Here is a 25,556-nt window from a genome sequence, read left to right as displayed (position 1 = left end):
ATTGTATCTGTGTATTTCTGTACAGCTTGTGTCTGTGTATCTGTGCATGTGTCATGTATCTGTGTATTTCTGTACAGCTTGTGTCTGTGTATCTGTGCATGTGTCATGTATCTGTGTATTTCTGTACAGCTTGTGTCTGTGTATCTGTGCATGTGTCATGTATCTGTGTATTTCTGTACATCTTGTGTCTGTGTATCTGTGCATGTGTCATGTATCTGTGTATTTCTGTACAGCTTGTGTCTGTGTATCTGTGCATGTGTCATGTATCTGTGTATTTCTGTACAGCTTGTGTCTGTGTATCTGTGCATGTGTCATGTATCTGTGTATGTCTGTATAGCTTGTGTCTGTGTATCTGTGCATGTGTCATGTATCTGTGTATTTCTGTACAGCTTGTGTCTGTGTATCTGTGCATGTGTCATGTATCTGTGTATTTCTGTACTTCTTGGGTCTGTGTATCTGTGCATGTGTCATGTATCTGTGTATGTCTGTATAGCTTGTGTCTGTGTATCTGTGCATGTTTCATGTATCTGTGTATTTCTGTACAGCTTGTGTCTGTGTATCTGTGCATGTGTCATGTATCTGTGTATGTCTGTATAGCTTGTGTCTGTGTATCTGTGCATGTGTCATGTATCTGTGTATTTCTGTACAGCTTGTGTCTGTGTATCTGTGCATGTGTCATGTATCTGTGTATTTCTATATATCTTGTGTCTGTGTATCTGTGCATGTGTCATGTATCTGTGTATTTCTGTACAGCTTGTGTCTGTGTATCTATGCATGTGTCATGTATCTGTGTATTTCTGTACTTCATGTGTCTGTGTATCTATGCATGTGTCATGTATCTGTGTATTTCTGTACAGCTTGTTTCTGTGTATCTGTGCATGTGTCATGTATCTGTGTATTTCTGTACAGCTTGTGTCTGTGTATCTGTGCATGTGTCATGTATCTGTGTATTTCTGTACAGCTTGTGTCTGTGTATCTATGCATGTGTCATGTATCTGTGTATTTCTGTACTTCTTGTGTCTGTGTATCTATGCATGTGTCATGTATCTGTTTATTTCTGTATAGCTTGTGTCTGTGTATCTATGCATGTGTCATGTTAAGGGATTAAATGCTTACCGGATCCTTCTTCACAGAGGAGAGGATTTAACATAACTTAATTAAATAACTATGTACATGAGAATGTAGTGCGAAATAACCACAGACAAACTTTTATGGGAAAAATTTTGTGACCGTCACAGGCCATAAAATTTTATTAACCTAACAAACTAGATAGAACTGATAGAACTGAAAATATATATGGCGGCATAGAGATCAGATACCCAGAACAGCAGGAGATCACCGGCCCAACGGGAACAGCAGCAGAGGGTTCTCTGCCCAAAGGAGATGACGCTGAGGGGTTGCAGAGATCACGTGACCATCCCTCAAAAGGGAGGAAGGAGGGTTACCGTCACGTGCACGTGAGGGCCTACCCTCCTCCCCGGAAGTCTGGCCATCACTCACCCCTAGCGACCTTCTCCTGCGCAACCGGACCGAGGATCTCCCGCCGCCAGGGTGAAAGAAGATCTTCCACCTAGATAAGGATTCCCTGTTACCAAGCCGTGTAAACCGCATAACAGGGAGAGGAGATCCATATCCTACAGTAATGGCTTATTGGGCCTAGGGTGAGTAGCCATAGCCCTGCCATTAAGGTGCCGTCGAAAATACACATCATTAAAACATTACAAAAGGGGAAGGGAGGGAGGGAAAAAACTGCTTCAGCCAGGATCCGGAGAAGAAGAGGAAGTTGCAAGGGAGAACTTGGCTTATCTACTGGTAAGGAGGGGCCTACCCTAAATTGCAACAATGTTGCACCCAGCACCTTCCCTCTCTCTTCTAACCCACTCTCCTACAGCCTTAACCCTTAGACTGCTCCAGGCTTATACTAAGCCCTACACTGCATTAAGGGATTAAATGCTTACCGGATCCTTCTTCACAGAGGAGAGGATTTAACATAACTTAATTAAATAACTATGTACATGAGAATGTAGTGCGAAATAACCACAGACAAACTTTTATGGGAAAAATTTTGTGACCGTCACAGGCCATAAAATTTTATTAACCTAACAAACTAGATAGAACTGATAGAACTGAAAATATATATGGCGGCATAGAGATCAGATACCCAGAACAGCAGGAGATCACCGGCCCAACGGGAACAGCAGCAGAGGGTTCTCTGCCCAAAGGAGATGACGCTGAGGGGTTGCAGAGATCACGTGACCATCCCTCAAAAGGGAGGAAGGAGGGTTACCGTCACGTGCACGTGAGGGCCTACCCTCCTCCCCGGAAGTCTGGCCATCACTCACCCCTAGCGACCTTCTCCTGCGCAACCGGACCGAGGATCTCCCGCCACAAGGAAGCATTTTAATGGTACCCTTGCCGCCAACCCACAACCCGATTTACAGGAGGGGTAACAGAGCTCTCTGAATGTCCCCTATGAATAAATCCAGCCCCACATCAGAAAGGTGAACTTTATCCCTTCTATATAGCTCGGTTCTATCAGCCGAAATGGCTTCGTGCCGTACCACGAAGCCACCTGACCCAGTGACGGTTTTCGCTACAGACGCATTGATCTTCTTCCTAACCCGGTATGCCGCCGTATGGGCCGACATATGCCTCCAGTGGAGACGGGGTATTATATGGGACCACCCTATCATGACCCCCGGGATGCGTACTCTTAGCCACCCAATGTCTGCCTGCATAACCTTAATCAACTGTAAAACTGGTATGGCCCCCACATCGTTACCCCCTAGGTGAAGAATAATAATGTGAGGCTTCCCCCAGCGTACCAGGGCCTCGGATATGGTTCCTGCTAATTGGGGCCAGCACATCCCCCTATCACCCAACCACCTAACGGATGCCTTGTTGGTAGGGAGACCTAGGGATTGGCCAAATGGGAGGGACGCACAGCGTAGGGAGGCCCAGTGGACAAAGGAGTGGCCCACAATCCAGATTCGCTTCACCCCGGGGGTAGTGCCTGTGGAGACAAACATTTTAGTATCCTGAATTAACATCTAAACATTAAACAATTGGACGGACATAGGTTCTGAAACAATTGGACCGCCAACGCCCAATACGTTTTATGTCCTCGCACGAGGAGCCCGCTTGCGCAGCGTTAGTCGCGGCCCCTATGCGAAAAGAGTGCGGGGCAAGTCTGCCAGCGTCCAGCCCCGCCTGGACTGCCGCCAATTTTAGGACCCTACCGAACTGAAATTTGGAAAGGGATCTGCCGTCCGCATGGACCAGGAATTGCCCCGGGCCAGGCGGCCTTTGAGCCAGGTAAAGATTAACGCAGTTAACCGGGCAGCATGCGCTGTTCACCTGAGGGTGAACGGGGATCCAGGTTCCCTTACCCTCCTGATCTGTCTTTGATCGCGGCAGAAAAAGAAGTAAGGAATCAGGGGCAGCTCTAACATGTTGCAATTGTATACCTGCCCCAGACGCCTGCTTGGAGGGTGCTACTACCTCACTAACTCTAAGAGCGGCGGCAAAGGCCAGATTAAACGCAGTTTTGAAGAGTAGGGCTTCAAAATCTGATCTACAGACCACGTCGAGCGCCAAGAGCAAACGCTCCAGGCGGTCGCGGGTGATGGGTTCGCGCGTGTCTATTTTCCGCTGCTGCGATCTGCCCCAACCCTTGATCACCTGCCTAATAAAAAAGGAATTGGTTGGGTCAGGAATGGCTAATGCCCTATAGAAAAATGAGAGGGCGGCCAATTTGGACTGTATTGCCCCCTGACGGGCCCCAGAGGCATGCAAACTCACCAGCCAATCATGTAAGTTGTCCCTAGACCCCTGAGCAGCGTCGGCTCCCCTGGACGCACAGAAATCGTCCCATTCAGACCACATGCGGGCATAGGCGTGCCAAGTGGATGGTGCTAAGGAGGAGCGGACCAACGGCAGTAAGGCTATCCAGGAAGGACGAGCTGCCAAAGGAAATCAGGACAGCGTAAGCCCACGGCTGCAGCTGTGGGGGCTAACTTGCGAAATGTCGCCCATTCGAATCGTGACAGGGCGTCAGCTACAACATTGTCGACGCCCGGGACATGACGGGCCTGGAACTGGATGTTAAGGTCCAGACAGCGCAACACCAGGTGGCGCAGCAAGGTAATGACCTTTGCTGAGGTGGCTGACAAGTTATTGATCGCAAAGACCACACTGATGTTGTCTGTCCAGAACACAACAGTCCTGTTCGACAACTTCCCACCCCACAGCTCGACCGCCAAGACCACGGGGAATAGCTCCAGGAGAGTCAGGTTTCGAGTAAGGCCCGCCGGGGCCCAGGACTCCGGCCAGGGCTCCGCGCTCCACTCTCCCTGGAAATAGGCCCCGTAACCGTGCGATCCAGCTGCGTCAGTGAAAAGGTGCAGTAACTGGCTAGACATGGGAGGGGTACGCCAGACCCGAATCCCGTTAAATCGCGTGAGAAACTGTTCCCAGACTACCAGGTCAGCCAGCAATTCACTCCCTAGGGTTATCTTTGATTTCGGGTTTGACCTACCACTAAGCTGTCTTTCCAGTCTACGGTTAAAAACCCGACCCATGGGGATAACTCTGCAAGCGAAATTAAGCAAACCTAACAGGGATTGTAACTGTTTCAGGGAAATAACTGCATTAGAGACTGCCGCTCTGACCGCCTCAAGCATGCCCTGAACTTTATCAGGTGGCAACCTACAGAGCCGAGCCTGGGTGTCGATTTCGATTCCCAGGAAAACTAAACAGGACGCGGGGCCTTGCGTTTTGTCCTCTGCTAGGGGCACCCCGAAATGTCTCATGACGCTGCGCATGATGTTCATTGTGGATAAACAATCATCGGAGCCTGCTCTCCCTACAATGAGAAAATCGTCCAGGTAGTGTGCTATGGGATCGCTGCCCACTTCTGAAGCTACGACCCAATGAAGGAAACTACTGAACGCCTCAAACAAGGCGCATGACAAAGAGCAGCCCATGGGCAGGCAGCGATCCACGTAGTACACACCTGCAAACTTACAACCCATTAGATGGAAAACTGAGGGGTGGAGTGGAAGAAGCCTAAATGCCGACTCAATGTCTAGTTTCGCCAATAGAGCACCATGACCCGCCCTCCTGACCAGGTCTAGTGCGCTATCAAAGGATTGATAGCGCACCGAGCTGAGTTGGGGGTCAATGGCATCATTGACTGAGCTACCCTTTGGGTACGACAGGTGCTGAATGAGGCGAAACTTCCCTGGCTCTTTCTTGGGAACCACCCCCAACGGGGAAATGACCAAATCAGGTAAAGGTGGGGCAGCAAAGGGGCCCGCCATTCGCCCTAAAGTCACTTCTTTATTAATTTTATCCCTCACCACTTGGGGGTGTTGGTATGCTGAAATAAGGTTCCTATTAAATCTCTTACCCTTGATTTGCCTAAATGTGGGGATATGAAAACCAAATGAAAAACCCTCCCATAACATACGTGCCGCCGCCTGGTCTGGGTAAGCCCACAACCATGGTGCCATGGCATGTACATTAATTGGCGTTTCCGCCTTTCTGGCCCAAGTTTGCTGAAGGGGGCTTATTGGTCTGGTCCCTTCGCTTGATGCAGTCACTGCCAGGGTGTGGACCAGAGCAGTACCTGCAGACATGTCTGAAGGTGCATGCGCTACCCTTTTCGCATTTTTTGTCCTGGAAGGGCCAGCAGGTTCCCCCCCGTTTCCTGCTTCTGGTATTGCGAAAGGACTGCTGCGCTGATTGCTGAGTTGAAGTTGCAGCAGCGGGTGCACCCCCTTTTGGGTCCATTCGCTGCCACAACTGGTTGTCAGTAGAGTCAAAAGTCAGGGAAGGATTTCCTGCCATTTTTCTCCTGAACTCAGCATCATATTCCCTCCACACACCTTCACTGTGATTACGCTGAATCCAGTGAATAGTGTCCGTGTATTTTAGGATAGGCAAACTCTGGGAGGGGTACTTTTCGATATAACAGGAGGAAAAAACCCTGAAGCACTGGAGCCACTCATCAAAAGTGTCTGGGCGTTTAAATTTTTTAGGCCCTGTTCCCTCATCGCTCCTCTCTCTCTGCCTATACGCCTCCACCGAAAGGTCAAAGATATTAACATATTTTCCACGGTGGATTCTACTGACCACCTTTTTGCGCAGGTGTCTATGCAATGAGTATATTTTTCCTGGGCTTGCGTCCCCGTAAAGGGCTGCTCGCCTTTCGGAGATGGCCCTGGTAGGGAGAGGTTCAGCTGGCACCTCTGTAGATGGGGTTTGCGGGGCGTTGTTACTGGCGCTGTCCTGCTTAGTATCTGGCTTGACCCCCCTCTTTAAAATTTTCTTAATCATTCTAAACATTTTCTTCTGACCTGCCCCTTGTAAACCCAAGGAAGAGTCAGTCTCAGACCCTGAGTCAGAAGAGGATGAGTCAGAGGAAGAATGGTCATTGTGTGTAAATAAAGCATTCTCACCGTGACTAATGGCAGGAGGTCCCTGACCCATGCTGGAAACGGGCTGGCCTGCTGGCTGGTTTTGGAGGGCGAGTCCTGAAGACCCTTGCTGTGCAGTGGAAGTGGTGGCTGCTGCTCCTGCTGTAATGCTGCTTGGAACTTCTGCATCCGCCCCACTCATGACTGTGGCAGTGTTGGTCCGTGTTTTTGCTGCACTTTGTGATCCAATTGCCCCCTGCAAAAGAGAAAGAATTTGGCGAGCACTTTGCCCAATGGATGTGTCTGGATTATCAGTAGCAAGGGGTGGATGAGCTATATGAAGTGGTGTATGAAATCCCTGACTCACTGACTGTCCATTCGCAGATGTCTGAGCATTCACACCCTGCTGGTCTACAATAGGGTTATGGCATGCCTGGCTTATTGATTGTGCATGGTTTAATGAGTGTGCATGAGCGCCCTGCGTGGCTGCAATGGGGGAGTGGATACCCTGATCAAGGGGTTGTACTCCTTGTATGCCTAACATAATGGGATGTTGTAGCTGGCTTAAAGATTGCCCATTCGCATTATGTATGCCAACCAGGGGTGTATTATATCCCTGAGGAGCTGCTTGTACGTTCACACCATTCAAAGCCGCATTCACACCAATGGGGGATGGTAAATGATGAGACGGTAAATGATGCTCAATGTTTTGATTAACATGCATACTTTGCACATTGCCTTGATTCACATGCAGGCTATTATTAGACACAATATCATGCGGCTGAGCGGCCGCTTGCACTAAACCACTATCAGCCCTGTGTGGGTTAATAACGTCGGGAGCGGCCTGCTGAACGGCATTTGCGTTATGTCCCATTTGTATAAACTGTAATGGCCTCATTGCCCTGGAAGGGTTAACTCTGCGTGTCCCCCTACCCCTATCACTGGCTATCTGCCTGGTACTACCTCTTATGATGGAGCGACCCCTTTGATGCCCCTGAGGATTAACGTTCAAATTTGCCGTTCGCTTGCGCAGTTTGCTTGCGCTGTTAATGCCCCTCTGACCCCCCACTGATAACCCGCCAACGGCCAAGGACGGCTCTCGGTGCTCACCTGCGAGTGGCGTTGCCCCGGGAGCCGATGTCCTTGTGACCGCGCGGGAATCTGCCAAGCCGGAAGTGCCGATGTCCGCTTCCGGTGACGTCACTAACATGGCGTTGACACCGGAAGTCGGACCCGGACCACGCGGCTGGCGAAGGAGATCGCTAGGCCCCGGGGGGAGCAGCATAGGCCCTGGGATGGCATGGGCCTCGGGTATGGTGCGACCAGGGGCAAGTCCGGGTGTTGAGGGCTGAGGGGCCGTTACAGGGGCCATGTTCCGGCCGGGCTGGGGACCGCGTGTTGCCACGTGTGGTGCCTCAATGAGAGGTGTGAAAGGGCGATGCCTGCTGGGGGTAGTTAAAGCAGGATCCGGATCCTGACTAGAAGGATCAGGAGGGAAAACAGCTGGTGTCACACTGGGCCCTGGGGAGGCTGCAGCCATAGCGGATATTATGTTTTTCAATAGGTCAGAAACTGCTGACATAGCAGCAGGGGGTACAGCACTTAAAAATGAGGCCTGTACACTATCAAGGGGTAAATTAGCCTGCTGGGTCTGCAATGCTTGAGGTCTGGGGGATTCCTGAGCTAACTCAATATCAATAGGTCCCTGCTCTTCCACATTATGAACCTGGGCTGACACAACAGTAGTATATTGAGTTGGGGGAATGATATCTAAATCCTCCTCAGAAATAGATTGAACACTTATCTTTATTTTTTCTTTTGCAGGTGCAGGAGGTTCCTGTTCCGACTGGTAACGTCTGGGAGGCAGAGTGGAACGCCTGGAACGATGCATAGCTGCACTGGTGATGACAGAACTGCTAAGAAAAAACTGCTTCAGCCAGGATCCGGAGAAGAAGAGGAAGTTGCAAGGGAGAACTTGGCTTATCTACTGGTAAGGAGGGGCCTACCCTAAATTGCAACAATGTTGCACCCAGCACCTTCCCTCTCTCTTCTAACCCACTCTCCTACAGCCTTAACCCTTAGACTGCTCCAGGCTTATACTAAGCCCTACACTGCATATCTGTGTATTTCTGTACAGCTTGTGTCTGTGTATCTGTGCATGTGTCATGTATCTGTGTATTTCTGTACTTCGTGTGTCTGTGTATCTGTGCATGTGTCATGTATCTGTGTATTTCTGTACAGCTTGTGTCTGTGTATCTGTGCATGTGTCATGTATCTGTGTATTTCTGTACTTCGTGTGTCTGTGTATCTGTGCATGTGTCATGTATCTGTGTATTTCTGTACAGCTTGTGTCTGTGTATCTATGTATGTGTCATGTATCTGTGTATTTCTGTATAGCTTGTGTCTGTGTATCTGTGCATGTGTCATGTATCTGTTTATTTCTGTATAGCTTGTGTCTGTGTATCTATGCATGTGTCATGTATCTGTGTATTTCTGTACTTCATGTGTCTGTGTATCTGTGCATGTGTCATGTATCTGTGTATTTCTGTACAGCTTGTGTCTGTGTATCTATGCATGTGTCATGTATCTGTGTATTTCTGTACAGCTTGTGTCTGTGTATCTGTGCATGTGTCATGTATCTGTGTATGTCTGTATAGCTTGTGTCTGTGTATCTGTGCATGTGTCATGTATCTGTGTATTTCTGTACAGCTTGTGTCTGTGTATCTGTGCATGTGTCATGTATCTGTGTATTTCTGTACTTCTTGTGTCTGTGTATCTGTGCATGTGTCATGTATCTGTGTATGTCTGTATAGCTTGTGTCTGTGTATCTGTGCATGTGTCATGTATCTGTGTATTTCTGTACAGCTTGTGTCTGTGTATCTGTGCATGTGTCATGTATCTGTGTATGTCTGTATAGCTTGTGTCTGTGTATCTGTGCATGTGTCATGTATCTGTGTATTTCTGTACAGCTTGTGTCTGTGTATCTGTGCATGTGTCATGTATCTGTGTATGTCTGTATAGCTTGTGTCTGTGTATCTGTGCATGTGTCATGTATCTGTGTATTTCTGTACTTCTTGTGTCTGTGTATCTGTGCATGTGTCATGTATCTGTGTATTTCTGTACAGCTTGTGTCTGTGTATCTGTGCATGTGTCATGTATCTGTTTATTTCTGTATAGCTTGTGTCTGTGTATCTGTGCATGTGTCATGTATCTGTGTATTTCTGTACTTCTTGTGTCTGTGTATCTGTGCATGTGTCATGTATCTGTGTATTTCTGTACTTCTTGTGTCTGTGTATCTATGCATGTGTCATGTATCTGTGTATTTCTGTACTTCTTGTGTCTGTGTATCCATGCATGTGTCATGTATCTGTGTATTTCTGTACTTCTTGTGTCTGTGTATCCGTGCATGTGTCATGTATCTGTGTATTTCTGTACTTCTTGTGTCTGTGTATCTGTGCATGTGTCATGTATCTGTGTATTTCTGTACTTCTTGTGTCTGTGTATCTGTGCATGTGTCATGTATCTGTGTATTTCTGTACTTCGTGTGTCTGTGTATCTGTGCATGTGTCATGTTTCTGTGTATTTCTGTACAGCTTGTGTCTGTGTATCTATGCATGTGTCATGTATCTTTGTATTTCTATATATCTTGTGTCTGTGTATCTGTGCATGTGTCATGTATCTGTGTATTTCTATATATCTTGTGTCTGTGTATCTGTGCATGTGTCATGTATCTGTTTATTTCTGTACTTCGTGTGTCTGTGTATCTGTGCATGTGTCATGTATCTGTGTATTTCTGTACTTCGTGTGTCTGTGTATCTGTGCATGTGTCATGTTTCTGTGTATTTCTGTACAGCTTGTGTCTGTGTATCTATGCATGTGTCATGTATCTGTGTATTTCTATATATCTTGTGCCTGTGTATCTGTGCATGTGTCATGTATCTGTGTATTTCTATATATCTTGTGTCTGTGTATCTGTGCATGTGTCATGTATCTGTTTATTTCTGTATAGCTTGTGTCTGTGTATCTGTGCATGTGTCATGTATCTGTGTATTTCTGTATAGCTTGTGTCTGTGTATCTGTGCATGTGTCATGTATCTGTGTATTTCTGTACTTCGTGTGTCTGTGTATCTGTGCATGTGTCATGTATCTGTGTATTTCTGTACAGCTTGTGTCTGTGTATCTGTGCATGTGTCATGTATCTGTGTATTTCTGTACATCTTGTGTCTGTGTATCTATGCATGTGTCATGTATCTGTGTATTTCTGTACAGCTTGTGTCTGTGTATCTGTGCATGTGTCATGTATCTGTGTATTTCTGTACATCGTGTGTCTGTGTATCTATGCATGTGTCATGTATCTGTGTATGTCTGTACAGCTTGTGTCTGTGTATCTGTGCATGTGTCATGTATCTATGTATTCTGTACAGCTTGTGTCTGTATCTGTGCATGTGTCATGTATCTGTGTATTTCTGTACAGCTTGTGTCTGTGTATCTATGCATGTGTCATGTATCTGTGTATGTCTGTACAGCTTGTGTCTGTGTATCTGTGCATGTGTCATGTATCTGTGTATGTCTGTACAGCTTGTGTCTGTGTATCTGTGCATGTGTCATGTATCTATGTATTCTGTACAGCTTGTGTCTGTATCTGTGCATGTGTCATGTATCTGTGTATTTCTGTACAGCTTGTGTCTGTGTATCTATGCATGTGTCATGTATCTGTGTATTTCTGTACTTCTTGTGTCTGTGTATCTATGCATGTGTCATGTATCTGTGTATTTCTGTATAGCTTGTGTCTGTGTATCTGTGCATGTGTCATGTATAAGAAGCCCCGGAAGGAATGAATTGAGAGCAGGGGCATGTGACCACACTACAGGCCAATAGCAGTGGGTTGCTAGGCAGAATTCTGAGGAGCAGGAGCGAGTATAAATATTGAGGGTTGTGAGGCGGAAGCCAGCATCATTTCCCTTGTGAAGCGGGAAAAGCTGACAGGCAGAATGGAGAGCGTGAGCCTTTTGCTGGAACAGGTAAAAACCTTGGTAGCGGAAAAGGGTGTTACCTGGCTCCAGCAGAGGCTCTTTTCAGAGGACAGCGGTTCCGGTGCAGGGTCGTCGACAGTCGAGCCAGCAGGAACATCAGGTCAGGAGCGGTGCGGTCGGCTGGTGAGGCGGACGAAGCCGCCGGTGCGGCTTAGTCCGGATGACAGGAGGGGAGCTTTGGGTCAAGGGAGGCCTGATACGGCCAGGGGTGAGGTTAGCGGAAAGTCGGGAGGCAAGAGAAGGGCTATGGAGGAGCTGCGCACATCTCCAGTGTCAGCAGGGAGTAGGAGGGGAACACTGAGGCCTAGGTTGCTGGGGACGAGCGTAGGCAGCGTGGAGGGGGGAGTAATGGTGACACATGAGGTTTGTGCGGGGAGCAGGGAGGGTGAGGTGGCAGTCGCCAGGAGCGGTATAAGTAAACAGGGGGCTGAGAAGGGAAGGGATGGCTCGGGCTTTGAGGAAGCTAGTGTGGATAGAAGGAGAAGGGGGGAGGGGATGAGTGGGAATGAGAGAAGCGGTAGGGGCGTTGGAGGAACAGGTGTAAACTTAAGGAGCAGTGAGAGGAGGGATAAGGTAACTGTAGGTGCTGCGAGTGGCAGCGGAGGAATTGGAGGGAACATGAGGGAGAATAGTGGACGTTGTTTGGGTAGGGGAAGAGGAGGTTTTGGGAAGGGGCAAGCTAAGGCGAGAGGAAAAAAGGGAAAAGAGGTAGGTGGAGAAAGGGGAGCTGAGGCGAATAGGGACGGCAGGCATAGTGCAGGAGGGATATCAAGTGGGATTGGAGAGGCCGTTGAGGTTTTGGTACAGGATATAAGGGAAAGGGATAGGGTTACAGGGGGTAGGGGGGATGGGGAGAATAGGGGTACAGAGATAGAGAGGGGCAGGGAGAACAGGAGTGGGGGTAAAAGGACTGAGAAAAGGAATAATTTGGAAGTTAATGATTGTGTTTCAGAACCGGAGGAGTCGGACGGCATCCCGGTGGAAAGGCCGGGGTTGCCTGCGGTGCAGTCTTCATTACAGGAGCTGGAGGAGGACGTCCTGTGGATGAACGAATCTTACAGTGACTTCGCTGGTGAAGAATTGCAATTGGGACAGCAGACAGAACCGGAGAGTTCGGCACAGGTAGGAGAGATGGCTACTTTAATGCAGCTGCTCAATTCTCTGGTGCCTGGAGGGGGACACGTAACTCAGAGTGAAGGACAAATTGGGGGAATGAGGGAAGAACAAGAGAGGGGCAGGGGAAGAGAGAAGGAAGACACTAGGAGGCAGAGACATCATGTTAATCATTCTCCACAGAGATCAGGTGGAGATTCAGGTGGACAGAGCAGAAGGGACAGGAGCAGGAGCAGAGGGACACGGCGGAGGGAGAGATCTCGGACGCCAAGGATAGACTACAGGGAGCGGGAAAGGCATACGTCCCCCACATGGGGCAGGCGGGATAGAGATCGAGAACACACACGTAGGAGGGAAAGCTCTATGTCTTATAACATTGATGATAGGGGGAGAAGATCTGCAGGTGACAGGGCGGAAAGGAGAAGAGAGGATACAATAGTGGTGCAGGAGCCTGAGTCAAGGCCGCCAGGTGAGACGGTGGGTTCCCTGCAGGGGGGGAAGGAAAAAGAAGAGTCGGGGGGAGTGTATGAGACGGTGATGAAAGGTCTGAAGGAGCTGGTGGCTCAATTAGAAGACAAAAGGAAAGTTGGGGGTGATGTAGGAACAGTAGCGGGAGCATGGGTACCGGCAGTGAAGGAGGGTAGTGTACCGGTGGTTGGAACCCCTTCGGGGAGTGGGGTAGAAAAAGGAGGGTCGTGCCGGTTACAAGCGGTGAAGTGTTAATTGTGGCAGATCAAGCCTTGCGTAGGCCTTGCTTGTGCTCGATTGGACCACTTGGGATCCATCTGAGTAAAGAGGTTAAAGAAAAGATATGGAAACGAGAGTTTGTAGAGATCTTTTCATTGTTGCCGTTGGACCACTTTATTGAGTTAAAGGAAGATCCAAAAGGGCAACAGGGCAAAAAGGAAGAGGAGGAGAGAAAGAAAAAGTGGAGGAAATTACCTAAAACTTTTTCAAACTGGACGAGGGCTTTTTGCATATTAGCCAGCGTGATCGGGGAGAAATTCCCCGAGCAGAGCTCGACTATGTTTTGCTATTTTGATGAAATATCAGGGGCTCAGAGGACATATGGGGGTCTTGCCTGGTGGCGGTACGATGAACAGTTCCGCCAGAGGCTGGCGGTACGACCAGAGATGCGGTGGGACGACAGAGAGATGGGGGTGTGGCTTGAGGGGGCAGTCCTTTCGGAGTGGAGGAACGGGGGCTAGTGGAATGACAGTGGGGGCCACATCGGTGGCAATTAAAAAAGGCCTCTGCTTCCAGTTTAATGAAGTGGTGTGTAGGTTCGGAGGGGCGTGCAAATACAAGCACGAGTGCTCAGGATGCGGAGGCGCGCACTCTGGGGCAAAATGTTTCCGAAAAGGAAAGGGGAATGGTAAAGGAGGTGAGGGTGCTGCTACGGGCTCGGACCCCGGTGAGGGTAAGAGAGATGGCCCCGTGGCTAAGCCAATACGGTAAGACAAAGGGTAGAGCGGGGGATGCGGAGCTGTTACTGACGGGCTTCAGTTCCGGATTTCGTATCCCGTTCGAGGGTTCAAAGGGTTCGGGAGTTCCTGGGAATTTAAAATCGGCTGAGCAATTCCCAGAGGTGGTTCAAGTTAAGTTGGAAAAGGAGGTGGCACTGGGGAGAATGGCGGGCCCCTTCAAGGACCCTCCATTCCCGAATTTGAGGGTGTCCCCACTTGGGGTGGTCCCAAAGAAGACGGAGGGACAATTTAGAATGATTCACCACCTGTCTCATCCTAAGGGCGGGTCTGTTAACGACGGGATTGACCCGTCTTTGACGGCAGTACATTATGCTTCATTTGATAAGGCGGTGAGTGTGGTCAGGAGAGCGGGGATTGGAGCATTGTTGGCAAAGGTGGATGTGGAGGCAGCCTTTCGGCTTTTACCAGTCCATCCGGTGTGTCATCATTTATTGGGTTGCCAATTTCAAGGGGAATTTTTCGTTGATCTGTGTTTACCCATGGGATGCTCCATATCCTGTGCGTACTTTGAAAAATGTAGTACATTTGTGGAATGGGTGGTGAAGAAAAAGGCGGGCAGGTCATCGATGGTCCATTATTTGGATGATTACCTGTTTGTGGGGGAAGCTGGTTCCGGAGTTTGTGAAATGTTGTTGAAAACATTTGTTGAAGTGGCTGAGCAATTCGGGATTCCGATTGCACCTGGAAAGACGGAAGGGCCGGTGACTAAGTTGAGTTTTCTGGGGATCCAGATTGACTCAGTATTGATGGAGTGCTCGTTACCTTGGGATAAGGTGGTAGATCTGAGAAAGGTCATAACTGAGATGCTTGGGAAGGGGAAAGTGTTGTTGCGAGAAGTGCAATCGCTACTGGGCAAGCTTAATTTTGCTTGTCGTGTGATCCCAGTTGGAAGGGTTTTTGGAAGGCGCCTGGCATTGGCTACGGTTGGGGTGAAGGAACCACACCACAGGATCCGGCTTTCAAAGGAGTTGAAGGAGGATCTTAGAGTGTGGTTGATTTTTCTGGAAGAGTTCAATGGGCGGTCGCTCATTCAGGAGGGGCCGGTATCGGATGAGATGTTGCACCTATACACAGAGGCTTCAGGCGCACATGGCTTTGGGGCATATTTTGATGGCAGATGGTGCGTGGATACATGGCCTGAGGAATGGAAGGAACAAGGTTTAACTAAGAACTTGGTGTTTCTAGAATTGTTTCCGTTGGTGGTGGCTGTTATGGTTTGGAATGGTGAGCTGAGGGATAGGAAGGTGACTTTCCACTCTGACAATCTGGGAGTGGTATTTGCGATTAATAAGTTGACAGCGAAGTCGAGGCCGGTGATTCGGCTTCTCCGAGTGTTTGTCCTGGAATGCTTGAGGGGGAATGTGTTTTTTAGGGCGGTGCATGTACCCGGGAAGCAAAATGTGATTGCTGACTCTCTTTCCCGGTTGCAGTGGCAGAAGTTTCGGGAAGCAGCCCCGGAGGCGAAGTTGGATGGGGAAGAATGCCCAAGGGCTTTGTGGCAGATAGACTTCTTAAAGGATTGAAATTGGCGAGAGGGGCTTTAGCCCAAAGTACGTTAAGAGCTTACGTGCCAGTATGGAAACGGTGGTTTTGTAGGCTGCACAGGGATGGAATCAGGCTATCAAAAGAGGATTGGGTGTGGTACTTGGTTGATTGGGTGCAGGAATGGAAAGAGGCGAAGATGTCAAAATCCATGGTGAATCGTCAGGTGGCGGCGTTAGCCTTTCTGTTTAAGCTGATGGGATGGGTTGATTTAACAAAGGAGTTTTGGGTAAAATTGGCGGTGAGAGGTGTTTGTAGAGGTGGAGCTAGGGGGGACAAAAGACGTCCACTTGTATTTAGTTTACTATTAAAGGTAGTTGGGGCTTTGGAGGTGGTGTGCAATTCTAAGTTTGAGTATTATTTGTTCCGGGTGGCTTTTGTTTTAGCCTTTTTCGGGGCTTTTAGAGTGTTGGAATTGGTTGGGGCTAATAGAAAGGACAATGGCGGTATCGGGTTTGGTGATGTGGTGATATCAAGGGAGGAAGTGTCCATTTGGCTTAGAAAATCTAAGACAGATCAGGAGGGTATGGGCCGCTTAATCAAGTTATTTGCTATCGGGGGTGTTTGTTGCCCGGTAGGTTCTCTGGTGGATTATCTTAGGATCAGGCCTTGTGGTGAGGGCCCTCTTTTGAGGCACGAGGATGGAGGAGCATTGTCAAATATCAGTTTGGGGCGGTACTTAAAAGGGCTTTGTCCGTGGCTGGGGTGGACCCTAAAGATTTTGGATGCCATTCGTTTAGAATAGGCGCGGCAACTGAGGCGCATGAATTGGGTTTGAGTCAGGAAGTTGTGAAAAAGGTGGGAAGGTGGAAGTCGGGGTGTTTTAAGCGTTATGTTCGTCCTAACATGATAGTATAGTTTTGTTTTTCTTAACAGGTCCAGTTCAGTGTTGGATAGTTGGACATTCTTTCATTTACTGGGCGAGAAAAGCGGCAGCAACAAAGGAAGGGGGAATCCAGTTGGGCCTTCCTCGGGAACAGGTTGGGGTAAAGTGGTTTGGGGTAAGAGGTCTCAAATGGGAAGGGGTAGTGAGTACAGTGAGTAAGTTTGCCAGGCTGTACAAGCCTCCTGACATTTTGGTGTTACACGCTGGAGGAAATGACTTAGGGTTTATGGCTCAAAAAGATTTGATTGACCAGTTGAAGGGTGGCATGCGTAGGTTGAAGGTTTTGTTCCCGAAGGTGTTAATTGTGTGGTCAGAAATTGAGACAAGGTTGGAATGGCGCTCAGCTTGGGATGTCAGGAGGCTGGATTTATCCAGGAGAAAGGTTAACAGGACTCTATCAGGTTTTGTTGCTCAGTTGGGGGGTTTTGGCATTCGCCATGTTGAATTCGAAGGGGAATCAGGCAGATGCTTTTTTATTAAGGATGGGGTGCATCTCAATGAAGTGGGGTTGCACTTATTTAATTTTAACCTAAAAGAGGGGGTACAGAAGGCCTTAGCCCGGTTGGGCGGTGTCCGACGGTAGGTCGGTCTGTGGCGGGTGCTGGCCTTATCAGGCGAGTTTTAGGTGGTAATGGTACCTCATCGGACGATGGGGAGAGTTTAAGAAAAGGGGGCGTGCCTGGCAACAGCCAGTGGAAGGCACGTGTGGTGGATGATGGACAGCACCCCAGAGTTTTTGTAACCACATTGGTTAGGTGGTTGTGTTATTTGTAAACACTTGTTTGTTTAATAAATGCGGGCTGCGGCCTTTTGTACCCAAAACTTTGTCATGTTTGGTTATTGATTCACAAGAAGAGTGCCGAATGTGTGTGTCAAAGAAGCCCCGGAAGGAATGAATTGAGAGCAGGGGCATGTGACCACACTACAGGCCAATAGCAGTGGGTTGCTAGGCAGAATTCTGAGGAGCAGGAGCGAGTATAAATATTGAGGGTTGTGAGGCGGAAGCCAGCATCATTTCCCTTGTGAAGCGGGAAAAGCTCCCTCCCTCCCTCCCTGTTTTAAGAATTTGGAAGTCGCAGCTAAAGGCGGGTGCTGGCCTTATCAGGCGAGTTTTAGGTGGTAATGGTACCTCATCGGACGATGGGGAGAGTTTAAGAAAAGGGGGCGTGCCTGGCAACAGCCAGTGGAAGGCATGTGTGGTGGATGATGGACAGCACCCCAGAGTTTTTGTAACCACATTGGTTAGGTGGTTGTGTTATTTGTAAACACTTGTTTGTTTAATAAATGCGGGCTGCGGCCTTTTGTACCCAAAACTTTGTCATGTTTGGTTATTGATTCACAAGAAGAGTGCCGAATGTGTGTGTCACTATGTATTCTGTACAGCTTGTGTCTGTATCTGTGCATGTGTCATGTATCTGTGTATTTCTGTACAGCTTGTGTCTGTGTATCTATGCATGTGTCATGTATTTGTGTATTTCTGTACAGCTTGTGTCTGTGTATCTGTGCATGTGTCATGTATCTGTGTATTTCTGTATAGCTTGTGTCTGTGTATCTATGCATGTGTCATGTATCTGTGTATTTCTGTACATCTTGTGTCTGTGTATCTGTGCATGTGTCATGTATCTGTGTATTTCTGTACATCTTGTGTCTGTGTATCTGTGCATGTGTCATGTATCTGTGTATTTCTGTATGTCTTGTGTCTGTGTATCTATGCATGTGTCATGTATCTGTGTATTCTGTACATCTTGTGTCTGTGTATCTGTGCATGTGTCATGTATCTGTGTATTTCTGTACTTCTTGTGTCTGTGTATCTGTGCATGTGTCATGTACCTGTGTATTCTGTACATCTTGTGTCTGTGCATCTGTGCATGTGTCATGTATCTGGGTATTTCTGTTCAGCTTGTGTTTGTGTATCTATGCATGTGTCATGTATCTGTGTATTTCTGTACAGCTTGTGTCTGTGCATGTGTCATGTATCTGTGTATTTCTGTACAGCTTGTGTCTGTGTATCTATGCATGTGTCATGTATCTGTGTATTTCTATATATCTTGTATCTGTGTATCTATGCATGTGTCATGTATCTGTGTATTCTGTACATCTTGTGTCTGTGTATCTGTGCATGTGTCATGTATCTGTGTATTTCTGTTCAGCTTGTGTCTGTGTATCTGTGCATGTGTCATGTATCTGTGTATTTCTGTACAGCTTGTGTCTGTGTATCTATGCATGTGTCATGTATCTGTGTATTTCTGTACAGCTTGTGTCTGTGTATCTGTACATGTGTCATGTATCTGTGTATTTCTGTACAGCTTGTGTCTGTGTATCTGTGCATGTGTCATGTATCTGTGTATTTCTGTTCAGCTTGTGTCTATGTATCTGTACATGTGTCATGTATCTGTGTATTTCTGTACTTCTTGTGTCTGTGTATCTGTGCATGTGTCATGTATCTGTGTATTTCTGTACAGCTTGTGTCTGTGTATCTATGCATGTGTCATGTATCTGTGTATTTCTGTATAGCTTGTGTCTGTGTATCTATGCATGTGTCATGTATCTGTGTATTTCTATACTTCGTGTGTCTGTGTATCTGTGCATGTGTCATGTATCTGTGTATTTCTGTACAACTTGTGTCTGTGTATCTGTGCATGTGTCATGTATCTGTTTATTTCTGTACTTCTTGTGTCTGTGTATCTATGCATGTGTCATGTATCTGTGTATTTCTGTACAGCTTGTGTCTGTGTATCTGTGCATGTGTCATGTATCTGTGTATTTCTGTACTTCTTGTGTCTGTGTATCTATGCATGTGTCATGTATCTGTGTATTTCTGTATAGCTTGTGTCTGTGTATCTATGCATGTGTCATGTATCTGTGTATTTCTGTACAGCTTGTGTCTGTGTATCTGTGCATGTGTCATGTATCTGTGTATTTCTGTACAGCTTGTGTCTGTGTATCTGTGCATGTGTCATGTATCTGTGTATTTCTGTACTTCTTGTGTCTGTGTATCTATGCATGTGTCATGTATCTGTGTATTTCTGTACTTCTTGTGTCTGTGTATCTATGCATGTGTCATGTATCTGTGTATTTCTGTATAGCTTCTGTCTGTGTATCTATGCATATGTCATGTATCTGTGTATTTCTGTACAGCTTGTGTCTGTGTATCTATGCATGTGTCATGTATCTGTGTATTTCTGTACAGCTTGTGTCTGTGTATCTGTGCATGTGTCATGTATCTGTGTATTTCTGTACAGCTTGTGTCTGTGTATCTGTGCATGTGTCATGTATCTGTGTATTTCTGTACTTCTTGTGTCTGTGTATCTATGCATGTGTCATGTATCTGTGTATTTCTGTACAGCTTGTGTCTGTGTATCTGTGCATGTGTCATGTATCTGTGTATTTCTATATATCTTGTGTCTGTGTATCTGTGCATGTGTCATGTATCTGTGTATTTCTGTATAGCTTGTGTCTGTGTATCTATGCATGTGTCATGTATCTGTGTATTTCTGTATAGCTTGTGTCTGTGTATCTATGCATGTGTCATGTATCTGTGTATTTCTGTACAGCTTGTGTCTGTGTATCTGTGCATGTGTCATGTATCTGTGTATTTCTGTATAGCTTGTGTCTGTGTATCTATGCATGTGTCATGTATCTGTGTATTTCTGTACTTCGTGTGTCTGTGTATCTGTGCATGTGTCATGTATCTGTGTATTTCTGTACAGCTTGTGTCTGTGTATCTGTGCATGTGTCATGTATCTGTGTATTTCTGTACAGCTTGTGTCTGTGTATCTGTGCATGTGTCATGTATCTGTGTATTTCTGTACAGCTTGTGTCTGTGTATCTGTGCATGTGTCATGTATCTGTTTATTTATGTACTTCTTGTGTCTGTGTATCTATGCATGTGTCATGTATCTGTGTATTTCTGTACAGCTTGTCTCTGTGTATCTGTGCATGTGTCATGTATCTGTGTATTTCTGTACAGCTTGTGTCTGTGTATCTGTGCATGTGTCATGTATCTGTTTATTTCTGTACTTCTTGTGTCTGTGTATCTGTGCATGTGTCATGTATCTGTGTATTTCTGTACTTCTTGTGTCTGTGTATCTGTGCATGTGTCATGTATCTGTGTATTTCTGTACTTCTTGTGTCTGTGTATCTGTGCATGTGTCATGTATCTGTGTATTTCTGTATTTTTGTGTCTGTGTATCTATGCATGTGTCATGTATCTGTGTATTTCTGTACATCTTGTGTCTGTGTATCTGTGCATGTGTCATGTATCTGTGTATTTCTGTACATCTTGTGTCTGTGTATCTGTGCATGTGTCATGTATCTGTGTATTTCTGTATGTCTTGTGTCTGTGTATCTATGCATGTGTCATGTATCTGTGTATTCTGTACATCTTGTGTCTGTGTATCTGTGCATGTGTCATGTATCTGTGTATTTCTGTACTTCTTGTGTCTGTGTATCTGTGCATGTGTCATGTACCTGTGTATTCTGTACATCTTGTGTCTGTGTATCTGTGCATGTGTCATGTATCTGGGTATTTCTGTTCAGCTTTTGTCTGTGTATCTATGCATGTGTCATGTATCTGTGTATTTCTGTACAGCTTGTGTCTGTGCATGTGTCATGTATCTGTGTATTTCTGTACAGCTTGTGTCTGTGTATCTATGCATGTGTCATGTATCTGTGTATTTCTATATATCTTGTGTCTGTGTATCTATGCATGTGTCATGTATCTGTGTATTCTGTACATCTTGTGTCTGTGTATCTGTGCATGTGTCATGTATCTGTGTATTTCTGTTCAGCTTGTGTCTGTGTATCTGTGCATGTGTCATGTATCTGTGTATTTCTGTACAGCTTGTGTCTGTGTATCTGTACATGTGTCATGTATCTTAGTATTTCTGTACAGCTTGTGTCTGTGTATCTGTGCATGTGTCATGTATCTGTGTATTTCTGTTCAACTTGTGTCTGTGTATCTGTACATGTGTCATGTATCTGTGTATTTCTGTACTTCTTGTGTCTGTGTATCTGTGCATGTGTCATGTATCTGTGTATTTCTGTACAGCTTGTGTCTGTGTATCTATGCATGTGTCATGTATCTGTGTATTTCTGTATAGCTTGTGTCTGTGTATCTATGCATGTGTCATGTATCTGTGTATTTCTATACTTCGTGTGTCTGTGTATCTGTGCATGTGTCATGTATCTGTGTATTTCTGTACAGCTTGTGTCTGTGTATCTGTGCATGTGTCATGTATCTGTTTATTTCTGTACTTCTTGTGTCTGTGTATCTATGCATGTGTCATGTATCTGTGTATTTCTGTACAGCTTGTGTCTGTGTATCTGTGCATGTGTCATGTATCTGTGTATTTCTGTACTTCTTGTGTCTGTGTATCTATGCATGTGTCATGTATCTGTGTATTTCTGTATAGCTTGTGTCTGTGTATCTATGCATGTGTCATGTATCTGTGTATTTCTGTACAGCTTGTGTCTGTGTATCTGTGCATGTGTCATGTATCTGTGTATTTCTGTACAGCTTGTGTCTGTGTATCTGTGCATGTGTCATGTATCTGTGTATTTCTGTACTTCTTGTGTCTGTGTATCTATGCATGTGTCATGTATCAGTGTATTTCTGTACTTCTTGTGTCTGTGTATCTATGCATGTGTCATGTATCTGTGTATTTCTGTATAGCTTGTGTCTGTGTATCTATGCATATGTCATGTATCTGTGTATTTCTGTACAGCTTGTGTCTGTGTATCTATGCATGTGTCATGTATCTGTGTATTTCTGTACAGCTTGTGTCTGTGTATCTGTGCATGTGTCATGTATCTGTGTATTTCTGTACAGCTTGTGTCTGTGTATCTGTGCATGTGTCATGTATCTGTGTATTTCTGTACTTCTTGTGTCTGTGTATCTATGCATGTGTCATGTATCTGTGTATTTCTGTACAGCTTGTGTCTGTGTATCTGTGCATGTGTCATGTATCTGTGTATTTCTATATATCTTGTGTCTGTGTATCTGTGCATGTGTCATGTATCTGTGTATTTCTGTATAGCTTGTGTCTGTGTATCTATGCATGTGTCATGTATCTGTGTATTTCTGTATAGCTTGTGTCTGTGTATCTATGCATGTGTCATGTATCTGTGTATTTCTGTACAGCTTGTGTCTGTGTATCTGTGCATGTGTCATGTATCTGTGTATTTCTGTATAGCTTGTGTCTGTGTATCTATGCATGTGTCATGTATCTGTGTATTTCTGTACTTCGTGTGTCTGTGTATCTGTGCATGTGTCATGTATCTGTGTATTTCTGTACAGCTTGTGTCTGTGTATCTGTGCATGTGTCATGTATCTGTGTATTTCTGTACAGCTTGTGTCTGTGTATCTGTGCATGTGTCATGTATCTGTGTATTTCTGTACAGCTTGTGTCTGTGTATCTGTGCATGTGTCATGTATCTGTTTATTTATGTACTTCTTGTGTCTGTGTATCTATGCATGTGTCATGTATCTGTGTATTTCTGTACAGCTTGTCTCTGTGTATCTGTGCATGTGTCATGTATCTGTGTATTTCTGTACAGCTTGTGTCTGTGTATCTGTGCATGTGTCATGTATCTGTTTATTTCTGTACTTCTTGTGTCTGTGTATCTGTGCATGTGTCATGTATCTGTGTATTTCTGTACTTCTTGTGTCTGTGTATCTGTGCATGTGTCATGTATCTGTGTATTTCTGTACTTCTTGTGTCTGTGTATCTGTGCATGTGTCATGTATCTGTGTATTTCTGTACTTCTTGTGTCTGTGTATCTATGCATGTGTCATGTATCTGTGTATTTCTGTACTTCTTGTGTCTGTGTATCTATGCATGTGTCATGTATCTGTGTATTTCTGTACTTCTTGTGTCTGTGTATCTGTGCATGTGTCATGTATCTGTGTATTTCTGTACAGCTTGTGTCTGTGTATCTATGCATGTGTCATGTATCTGTGTATGTCTGTACAGCTTGTGTCTGTGTATCTGTGCATGTGTCATGTATCTGTGTATTTCTGTATAGCTTGTGTCTGTGTATCTATGCATGTGTCATGTATCTGTGTATGTCTGTATAACTTGTGTCTGTGTATCTGTGCATGTGTCATGTATCTGTGTATGTCTGTATAGCTTGTGTCTGTGTATCTGTGCATGTGTCATGTATCTGTGTATTTCTGTACAGCTTGTGTCTGTGTATCTGTGCATGTGTCATGTATCTGTGTATTTCTGTACAGCTTGTGTCTGTGTATCTGTGCATGTGTCATGTATCTGTGTATTTCTGTACAGCTTGTGTCTGTGTATCTGTGCATGTGTCATGTATCTGTGTATTTATGTATAGCTTGTGTCTGTGTATCTATGCATGTGTCATGTATCTGTGTATTTCTGTACAGCTTGTGTCTGTGTACCTGTGCATGTGTCATGTATCTGTGTATTTCTGTATAGCTTGTGTCTGTGTACCTGTGCATGTGTCATGTATCTGTGTATTTCTGTATAGCTTGTGTCTGTGTATCTATGCATGTGTCATGTATCTGTGTATTTCTGTACAGCTTGTGTCTGTATCTGTGCATGTGTCATGTATCTGTGTATTTCTGTACTTCTTGTGTCTGTGTATCTATGCATGTGTCATGTATCTGTGTATTTCTGTACAGCTTGTGTCTGTGTATCTATGCATGTGTCATGTATCTGTGTATTTCTGTACTTCTTGTGTCTGTGTATCTGTGCATGTGTCATGTATCTGTGTATTTCTGTACTTCTTGTGTCTGTGTATCTGTGCATGTGTCATGTATCTGTGTATTTCTGTACAGCTTGTGTCTGTGTATCTGTGCATGTGTCATGTATCTGTGTATTTCTGTACTTCTTGTGTCTGTGTATCTGTGCATGTGTCATGTATCTGTGTATTTCTGTATAGCTTGTGTCTGTGTATCTGTGCATGTGTCATGTATCTGTGTATTTCTGTACAGCTTGTGTCTGTGTATCTGTGCATGTGTCATGTATCTGTGTATTTCTGTACATCGTGTGTCCGTGTATCTATGCATGTGTCATGTATCTGTGTATGTCTGTACAGCTTGTGTCTGTGTATCTGTGCATGTGTCATGTATCTATGTATTCTGTACAGCTTGTGTCTGTATCTGTGCATGTGTCATGTATCTGTGTATTTCTGTACAGCTTGTGTCTGTGTATCTATGCATGTGTCATGTATCTGTGTATTTCTGTACAGCTTGTGTCTGTGTATCTGTGCATGTGTCATGTATCTGTGTATGTCTGTACAGCTTGTGTCTGTGTATCTGTGCATGTGTCATGTATCTATGTATTCTGTACAGCTTGTGTCTGTATCTGTGCATGTGTCATGTATCTGTGTATTTCTGTACAGCTTGTGTCTGTGTATCTATGCATGTGTCATGTATCTGTGTATTTCTGTACTTCTTGTGTCTGTGTATCTATGCATGTGTCATGTATCTGTGTATTTCTGTATAGCTTGTGTCTGTGTATCTGTGCATGTGTCATGTATCTATGTATTCTGTACAGCTTGTGTCTGTATCTGTGCATGTGTCATGTATCTGTGTATTTCTGTACAGCTTGTGTCTGTGTATCTATGCATGTGTCATGTATTTGTGTATTTCTGTACAGCTTGTGTCTGTGTATCTGTGCATGTGTCATGTATCTGTGTATTTCTGTATAGCTTGTGTCTGTGTATCTATGCATGTGTCATGTATCTGTGTATTTCTGTACATCTTGTGTCTGTGTATCTGTGCATGTGTCATGTATCTGTGTATTTCTGTATGTCTTGTGTCTGTGTATCTATGCATGTGTCATGTATCTGTGTATTCTGTACATCTTGTGTCTGTGTATCTGTGCATGTGTCATGTATCTGTGTATTTCTGTTCAGCTTGTGTCTGTGTATCTATGCATGTGTCATGTATCTGTGTATTTCTGTACAGCTTGTGTCTGTGTATCTGTGCATGTGTCATGTATCTGTGTATTTCTGTACAGCTTGTGTCTGTGTATCTATGCATGTGTCATGTATCTGTGTATTTCTATATATCTTGTGTCTGTGTATCTATGCATGTGTCATGTAT

General features: G+C 45.5%; 1 protein-coding gene across 3 annotated transcripts; it reads right to left on the bottom strand.

The window, feature by feature from the left end:
- Window positions 1-1,207: 1,207 nt before the first annotated feature.
- LOC128664188 (uncharacterized) lies at window positions 1,208-8,490 on the bottom strand. Of its 3 annotated transcripts, XM_053718953.1 has the most exons (3): window positions 6,462-8,487; window positions 3,802-3,962; window positions 2,848-3,013 (listed from the first exon to the last, which is right to left on the bottom strand). In XM_053718953.1, exons 1-3 carry the CDS (start codon window positions 8,308-8,310, stop codon window positions 2,996-2,998), a joined length of 2,028 nt encoding a protein of 675 aa, XP_053574928.1. In that variant the 5' UTR covers window positions 8,311-8,487; the 3' UTR covers window positions 2,848-2,995. The 3 variants fall into 3 exon arrangements, with proteins under 3 accessions (XP_053574927.1, XP_053574928.1, XP_053574926.1); XM_053718952.1 differs by lacking the exon at window positions 3,802-3,962 and having other exon boundaries at window positions 1,208-3,013; window positions 6,462-8,482; XM_053718951.1 differs by having other exon boundaries at window positions 2,871-3,962; window positions 6,462-8,490.
- Between the last annotated feature and the right edge of the window lie 17,066 nt (window positions 8,491-25,556).

Source organism: Bombina bombina, chromosome 6, assembly GCF_027579735.1.
Source record: "Bombina bombina isolate aBomBom1 chromosome 6, aBomBom1.pri, whole genome shotgun sequence".
Classification (NCBI taxonomy): domain Eukaryota; kingdom Metazoa; phylum Chordata; class Amphibia; order Anura; family Bombinatoridae; genus Bombina; species Bombina bombina.
Note: the sequence above shows the minus strand (reverse complement) of the source record. Positions and strands in the feature narration are given on the sequence as shown.